Source organism: Emydura macquarii, unplaced genomic scaffold (assembly GCF_026122565.2).
Source record: "Emydura macquarii macquarii isolate MOO-44397 ecotype Brisbane River unplaced genomic scaffold, CSIRO-AGI_Emac_v2 contig_2924, whole genome shotgun sequence".
NCBI lineage: Eukaryota > Metazoa > Chordata > Testudines > Chelidae > Emydura > Emydura macquarii.
This window is the reverse complement of record NW_027133061.1, coordinates 3,363,068-3,371,139: the sequence shown is the minus strand read 5'-3', so window position 1 is coordinate 3,371,139 and position 8,072 is coordinate 3,363,068. Positions and strand designations below refer to the sequence as shown.

General features: G+C 47.5%; 1 protein-coding gene across 1 annotated transcript; it reads left to right on the top strand.

The window, feature by feature from the left end:
* The first annotated feature begins 1,004 nt into the window (after positions 1 to 1,004).
* Positions 1,005 to 7,364, top strand: MCL1 (MCL1 apoptosis regulator, BCL2 family member). The gene is made up of 3 exons (XM_067569692.1): positions 1,005 to 1,691; positions 4,124 to 4,371; positions 4,952 to 7,364. Exons 1-3 carry the CDS (start codon positions 1,058 to 1,060, stop codon positions 5,066 to 5,068), a joined length of 999 nt encoding a protein of 332 aa, XP_067425793.1. The 5' UTR covers positions 1,005 to 1,057; the 3' UTR covers positions 5,069 to 7,364.
* Positions 7,365 to 8,072: the final 708 nt, after the last annotated feature.

Below are 8,072 nucleotides of genomic sequence, written 5' to 3'. Positions count from 1 at the left end.
CACAACCATCTGTAGACCTCAATAGCCTATTGCAACCTAGTAAATAGTTTTAGTGCAAAAAACATCTGTCTTCCTAAATATTTCTTACCCACGATATATAATATACACACATTAATATAATAAGTATCTAGCTGTGCTGCTGTTGGGTAGACATGCTCTCAGTGTGTTAACACCGGTATCTTCATCAGATTCCCACTTGGACACTTATATTCTGCATACTTCTTCCATTGGATGCAATATTTTCCTTCACTTCCTGTCCTGAAATCCTGTATGATGTCGCTTTGTGCTGTTAAGCAGCTTGCATGATTCATCCCAGAGGAGGCTGATTTTTCCATGGCAGCCGGTTTAAAGCGAGGAGGCCCGTAAGTGTGCCATTTGCATCTCGCCTTGCAGAGCGCAGCATGCTTGTTTGGGACGAAACTTGTTAGAGAAACGCTGTTCATAACAACCGGCTTTGGTGCTGTTTTTGTTTCTAAATCCTGATTCTCTCCCTCCCCCAAGTGGAACATTTTTTCTTCTGGGTTTTTTTCCTTTTTTTAGTGCAAGTTTCAGGCCATCTGTTGTGAGAGCACTTGGAAAATTCCATCATGGCTGGGGGTTTTGGGGTTTTTTTTTTTTAAGGGAACCAGACTATTTCCCCTGTACATTACATAATGGGGAAACCACAGGCATTTTGACAGGAGCTTCCCCACCCGCAGGAGGCGCGCCAACGAGAGCTGGGATTTTTCCATCGCTTTCTAGATCCCTGTCCGCCCCCCCCCCCTGCTTCCTTCTCCCCAGCCTAGCCCCGCCCCTTCTGCTTTCTCCCTCCCCTCCCCCCGCAGCCTTCGTGCTGCTCTCCACGCCCCGCCCCCCCCACATTCTTTCCCTTTGGCCCCGCCCCCTCGATGAGCCACCCATTCATCACTTCCTCCGCGGCCCCGCCCCGCCTGCTTGTGGGCCCCGCCCCGTACGTCACCTCCTCGGTATATAAGGACGTGCTCCCGCCCGTGCGCCACCGCCGCCCTCAGCGATTGTGCCTTCCCAGAGCTGGGAGGACACCACCGCCGCCGCCACCATGTTGACGACGCTGAAGCGGAACGCCGCCGTGCCCGTGATCGGCCTCAACCTCTACTGCGGGGGCGGCCAGGCCCTGGCTCCCTCCTCGCCGGCCTCTCCGAGCGGCGGGGGCGGCGCTCCCCCCGCTTCGAGCGCGCGGGCCCCCGGCCCTGCTGCGGCCGAGGGCGTCCGGCCGGCGCCGCTGATTGGTGGAGACCCTTGGGGTCCCAACGGTCCCTCTGAGGGGGCCCGGCCGCTGATTGGCTCCCCGGCCACCCCCCCGGCTCTGGTGGTCGCGGGGGCCCGGCCGGCCTCGCTGTGGATCCCGGAAGAGGAGCTGGACGGTTACGACCCGGAGAGCGACAGGATGGGCCCAGCGGCCGCCGCCGGCTCCTTGCCCAGCACCCCGCCGGAGGAGGAGGAGGACGACGGGGGCGCGGACGGGCTGTACCAGGACTCGCTGGAGCTCATCGGCCGCTACCTGCGGGAGGCCGCGGACCCCGCCGAGCCCGGCGGCAAGAAGCTGCTGAAGGGGCTGCTGGGCGGGTCCCTCCGGCCGGGAGGAGCGGGCCCGGCCGCCATGGAGAAGGCGCTGGAGACGCTGCGGAGGGTCGGCGACGGCGTCATGCAGAAGCACCAGATCGCCTTCCAAGGTAAGGGGCGGGGCCGGGGGAGGGGTGGTGCAAAGGGCGGCCGGGAGCGGGGGGTAGGGGCGAGGCCCGGCGTCCCGGGGGGAGGGGGCGGCGCTGGCTCGTCCTCCAAGATAATGGCTGGGGGGGGGGGGTCTCGGCCTCGGCTTCCTCTTTCCATTGGCTGCTCCTAATTGGCCCCGTCTTTGGAGTGGGGGGGGGGGGAGGGCTGTCGCTTTTGGCTGGATCCCAGCTGAGGGGTGCCCCGCCGGGAAGAGCTGCCACATGGGGGGGGGGGGGGTGCCACGCACGTGCAGTGAGTGGGGACCCCCCGCAGTTTAGGGGCGGGGGGTGACGGTGCTGGCGGCCTGCAGGAGGCAGCATTTGTTGAGTCGCGCGTGGCGGGGGGCGGGGGGGGGGGGGGCCAGAGTGGGCTGGGCCCGTGGTTTTCAGCCTGCACCCCTGGGTCCGCGAACTGTGTCGAGGAGGGTCCCCGAAAGGTGGAGGTTACCGCAGAACCGTGGTCTTCAGCCTGTGCTCCATGCACCCCTGGGGTCCCCAGACCAAGATCTCCAAAGGCAGCTCCGTGTGAAATGTTTGAGAGACCAGCAAATGGAAAAAGTCTGAAAGCCAGTGGTCTAGGGCGTGGGGAAGCCCTGGGAAGCGGGGTTCTCTTCGGAAGGGGTCAGCGGAATGAAACCAGCTGGGCTGCTCTGCTCCAGGCACCACAGAGGGCATTATTTAAAAAGCAGTTTGCACCGACTTCAGTTTCGGTTTTGAAGAAACGAAGGTTATTTTGTTTATCTGGAGGGTGGGGAAAACCCCTTAGTAACTTCTGCAAAACTAGACTGCTAGTGATAGATTGGCTGCTGCCTACATCTGGCTCTGGTCAATATGTGACCAAGATGCAAATATGTTGTAAATCTTGTCCAAAGGTTAGCCAGGTTATGGATTGGGTGTCTTCTGTTCTACTGCAGCCTAGGAAATGAAGTGCTAGCAAGTATTTATCTTGAATCTCTTATTACATTTATTTTAGCATTTTACAGAAGCTTCCCCGCAGTAGTCTTACTCTGCAGTTTCTGGCAACCTCTGAAGGTCACATTTTTCAGTTCTAGCCTAGTGTCTCCAACTTGATTCAATGAGTAATAGCGGAGACCTTCAGGACTAAACCAAGAGCTTGTTCAAATGCCACAGTTTATAAGACATTTTCATGAAACTTGTGTGTGTCACATTACTGTAGTTACCATAATAAGACCCCTAAATGCCTACTTCTGAACAATAGTATTCATAAATACAAGACCATTGTTACTGTACTGCCAAATGCAGAATAAGTGAGGGTGACTTGGTTAAAGAGGAAATATAATTAATTTCTCTTTTTGAAAAGAGTCAAACAACTCTTCTTAAATTTAATGAGTCTGAAGTATTTGCGAGTGTAAACTTTCCACAGGGCTATATTGACTTAAATCAAAGAAGATAAGGCTTTTCAATGGGTTTAGTTCCATGGGAATGGAATTCATTAGCCTTTACAGTTGGCATTAAGCCACCTGAATAAATTACTTCTTTCATGAACTTGAGTATATTGCTTGGATAAACAGTATTTTTGAATAACTAATCTTTCAACTCCTGGTGCTGAATAGGGAATCAATCTTGGAGAAGATTTCTGTAAACTTGAAGCTAATTTCTTGTCAAATGTCTGTTGTGTCCTAATTAAGGGGCATGTGGGGTCAGAATGGTTGGATTTCCTTTTAGTAATTAAAATAACATAACTAATAACACTTATTATGAAACTGTCACTCCTTTAACTCTCCTAACTGTTTAAGGAGAGTCCAAAAGACAGGCTGAAAAGGAACTTGTTTTGTTGCTCTTTATTGTTCGTTCTAAATCACTGGTTTTCAACTTTAGACTACTGAAGCCCACCCTGCTGCCCAAGACTGAAACATGTAACTTAGTTTCACAGGGCTCTCTGTGGCATGGTTGCCACCCCCTAATGCCAGACTTGCTCTTGTGACCCCCAGAAACATGTCAACACTTCTAGATCAATATCCCCTGAAGATTTATGTATCTGAGAAAGGTCCTGTGACTTGGCTAATGCAGAGTTTTTTTTTCCAGAGCTTAACTGCAGTGTCACAGCATTTTCATGTAGGTCCCCTTCTCAAAAAGGATTCAGTAAACTAAAATAGTTCATGCTAATATAATTGTGCGCTAAGCTTCCAGACTTAATGAATGCATGCAGGGAGATAATGGTTCCCCACCTTACCCTTGCTCTAGTTGGGAGAAAGGATATACAATTCTTGTCTAGCCTTTTAAGGTGGATATTTCTACTGGTGTCCAGGGGAGGGAGGAAGGAGTGCTAGTGTTTGAACTGGTCTTGTGTAGTGTTTGCAGTCACTTAGTGCTGTGAAGTATTACTTTTGTAGCCTTAGTATACGTTTCTTCTACTAATCTTTTTACTTCAGGGATGCTTCGGAAGCTAGACATCAAGAATGAGGAGGATCTGAAGTCAGTGTCTGCAGTTGCAACACACCTTTTCAGTGATGGAGTAACAAACTGGGGTAGAATTGTGACGCTCATCTCTTTTGGTGCCTTTGTTGCAAAACACCTGAGGAGCATAAACCAGGAGAACTGCATCAACACATTAGCAGGGATCATCACAGATGTACTTGTCACAGACAAACGAGAGTGGCTAGTTAACCAAAGAGGCTGGGTAAGTGAGATTGCAGGGACAGAATGTGGCTAATGAAGTTGTCCACTGGTCTAGTAATTTCCTGTTTCTCAGTCTGTGATTGGCATTTGGTGACACCTAGGCTAGTGCATATGTAAGGTAGACAAGGTGGGTTACCAGTCCCGTTAAACTACTGGCTGGAGCAGTGCAGGCAGATTATGAATCACTTAATTAGTGTAACTTGCATCATGCTCTGAAGTTACTCTGCACTTAGAGCACTTATCCATATCTGAAAGCACTGTGGACATATCCCCAAATTAAAGATTAAAAAACAGAAGGTGTAAAGGTGAATTGGCTGGCTCTGTCATGCCATGAGTATTCTGCAATTAGATCCCAATTCCACTCAACTCACTACACAACAGCTTCCTGTAATCCGGTAGAATGTACCAAAATGCTTCTGTATTTGGTGCAAGTTTGTCATACATGTTGAGTCCCTAGTTGGTGTGCAGGGGATGCTACTGTTATGCAAACACTGTACTTCATAATGGCAAACTGCATTGTGAACTCCCTTCTGAGAAAACTGGCTAATGTTAGAAATTAATTATTCAATTCTGTCTTCCAGGAGGGATTTGTTGAATTCTTCCATGTAGAGGATCTAGAAGGTAGCATCAGGAATGTTCTGATGGCTTTTGCAGGCTTTGCTGGACTGGGAGCAAGTTTGGCCTATATGATGCGATGAGCCCTGGAGTGAAATGACTAAATGCCAGGTGGACTAGATCTCCTTTGCATCTGGAGCTTGTCAGCTGCCCACTTCCTGCTGTGAAAGAGTACCTCCGATACTGTACTTCAAGTGAACATGAAGAACATCTGGGAATCCCATTGAGTGATTTTTTCCCCCTAAAAGGATAGTGTGGTGCAGTCAGACTGAGGGTACCAACAAGAGGATTTTTTGCTAATGAGAACAGAAAACGAAGTAGTACTCTGCTTCCTTGAAGAGCCTCGTGAAAGGATGCTAAAAGTACTATTTCTGAGTGAAGCCTTATCACTAAGGAGAACAGATCCTGTTCGGCAAGTCAACAAAAGTACCAGTGCTTCTTGCTCCGGACTACCTAGAGGCTTTTTTATTAGGTTTGATATGATGGCTGGCTGTAATAGGAAATGAGTTTCATTTCCTTAGCACAGAGTTGTGATTATAGCTCACTGGAAATGTGGACTAGGGTCCCGTGGACCCATTGAGTCACCTAAACTTGTACCTTGTCTTGAATTAGAAGTGCAAAAAGGTATATTCTGGGTGTAATCACCTACTGCTCTCAATATACCAGTTTTATGAGTGGAACCATTGCTGAGATGCCTACATTCCATCAGCAGTAAAAAAGGGTCCAGTCATCTTGAAGGCGGAGAAGTCTGACTTCCTTGCTGTAGCTAGTCAACTACTGCAGCCTGTTAGAGATCCATAGGCCATTATATGTCCCCTGTGTTACACTGCTGGGACTCCCAAGAAAGAACACACACAGCTATAAAGATAGGGAATGCAGTTGTAAGTATGTGTAAACTTCTTGGGGCTGGGGGGAGGCTGTACAGAGAACTTTGTAAATGTCTGTACAACTGTAAAATATGTACATTTTTTAGATTCTCTTTGAGAAAGATGGCTTGAGTGAGTCCAGATCACTTTATTGAAATACTATACTTCAGCCCATTGCACACAGCATTTTTGGTTCACTTTTTTACCCTGTCTTCCTCATGTACTCTAGTAATACTGCTAGGCTTCTCTGGTGAAGATCAGCAACTTGACAGATTACTATGTTCCCCGTGACTTGCTGGCAACAGTGCAAGTGTTTTATTACTTTGTTTTAATCTTTGGTTTATTCCTGACTCTTCTTTAGTGGATGAGTGGGTGTTCTGGAAGCCACTGACTATTTCATGGTCACATTTTATTTTGACCTATTTTTTTAAGACGTGACTTCAAAACTAAGTTAATATGTGACTGTAACCGCATTCTCTCAAACTAAATAAAATGACTAAATGGGATTGAATCTGCAGTTAGTACCATGAATCCATTAATTTGACATACTCAATTCAATCCTTTAGTAGCTATTTCTAACCATTCACTCTGGACAGGCTTGCAGGGTGTAATCTGGTATTACGTTTTGAACTGATTAGCTAGTTGATTTCCTCTTTATAGGCAAAATAACTTAACATCAAATTTTGCTGCAAACCAAATTTAGTGTTAATCTTCACTGTACTCTTAATCTTGTTCATACTGAATTAGGGTTGAAGTGGAAGTTAATGTAAAACAAAGCCTAGAGTTTAAATGGTGCTATTGTCAGGCTGGCTTGTTTACACAGTAAATGAGCGTCCTACTCTTGTCAAAGTGGTTTTTGTTCACTTCTGCAACATTAAAACTTGCTGCTGTTTTCTCTGCCTGGAAGTTAAGGCAGCAGCACCACACAAGTGTTTTGTGGCTAAGTGTATTCTGTGACTGAACTGAAATTTTTCTCCCTAATGTGCATGTAAGTTCCATCCTCCTGCTCCAGTTGTAGGCTGTGTCTTCATTTGTGCATGTCGAGTATTCATACCACAAAGTCATCTCTGATCTAGGGGTTGCTCTCAGAGCACTTGCACAGGGCTTAGAGCTTCCTCCTACAATGGTGCCATTTTGCCCTCTGTCCAGCTGTTGTATCAAGTTACACAGCTGACAAAGCATTTATAGTTTTTCTACTACTCCTCTATGTAAGTGCTGGCTGTAGCTATCTAGCAGTAGTGTCCAACTGTGAATGAGGTGGTGTCAAGATGGAGCCCTAGTCATTCCAGCTGTAGCATGAAGGGGTGGAGAACCCTTGCTCTACAAGATCATGTGCAACTGACCACAAATTGTGTGTGTGGATGAACCTGTTTCCTTACTAACACTTAAATCTCAATGACTTCAGTATGTCACAGCTCTTTAAAATGACAAGGGGGAAGTAGATCTTTACTGAGCAGCTCAGCAGTTGCATGCGAGAGTTCAGCTTGACACCAAACAGGGCTACATAAAAAGTGCTAACAGCTGAAATCCGGCTGAACCTAGCTCAACCACCCAGGGAGAGGCTAAACAGTTGCACTACCACTTCAGAAATAGCTTTGAATCTTCGGAGTTTTTGTTTTTAAGCTGGGAGGGGGTTAGTCTCCTCAGCATAGACACTACCTTAAGGTAACCTTAGGGTTAGGGTTATGTCTACAGGAAAATGTCTACAACAGAAATACTTGTTCCTTTTTTCTCCTCACCCCTCTCGAAAGTGCAACAGTCCACTGAGGCATAGCTTTTCAAGGGTCTATTAGGTTCCACCTATTCTCTAAGTGTGCTTGCCTGCATCGCTGTAGCCTGTTCCCTACTCAAATAAACAATGCAACTATGCTATCTGTATTTAAACCACCCATCCTTTTATAACCTACCCAGGGTTTGCTATTAATTACAGCTACTAGGTCAACCTGTGATCTTTCCCAAAGCAAGATGACATCAACTGATACTGAAGTATACTTCCTCTCTGAAGCGGGCACCCGGGAGTGACTGTCCCATACAAGTTTATTTGGAAACAAGTACCTTTCTACTACATCTTCTGGACTTGTGGGGCCTGTACCATGAGGGCACCTGACCCTATGCATCTTGCTACAGAAGCAATGCATTTAATCATATTAACATTACCTTACCAAAACATGTATAGCTGCCACTCACTGACCTACTCACTGTTGTGTGCGGGTGCCCTGTC

What these genes read in the sequence shown, in the direction of transcription:
- MCL1 (XM_067569692.1), top strand. Translation starts at nt 1,058, where the DNA reads ATGTTGACGACGCTGAAGCGGAACGCCGCCGTGCCCGTGATCGGCCTC. An exon ending in GCACCAGATCGCCTTCCAAG is followed by an intron (nt 1,692 to 4,123) that starts GTAAGGGGCGGG and finishes TTTTTACTTCAG; the next exon opens with GGATGCTTCGGAAGCTAGAC. An exon ending in TAGTTAACCAAAGAGGCTGG is followed by an intron (nt 4,372 to 4,951) that starts GTAAGTGAGATT and finishes TCTGTCTTCCAG; the next exon opens with GAGGGATTTGTTGAATTCTT.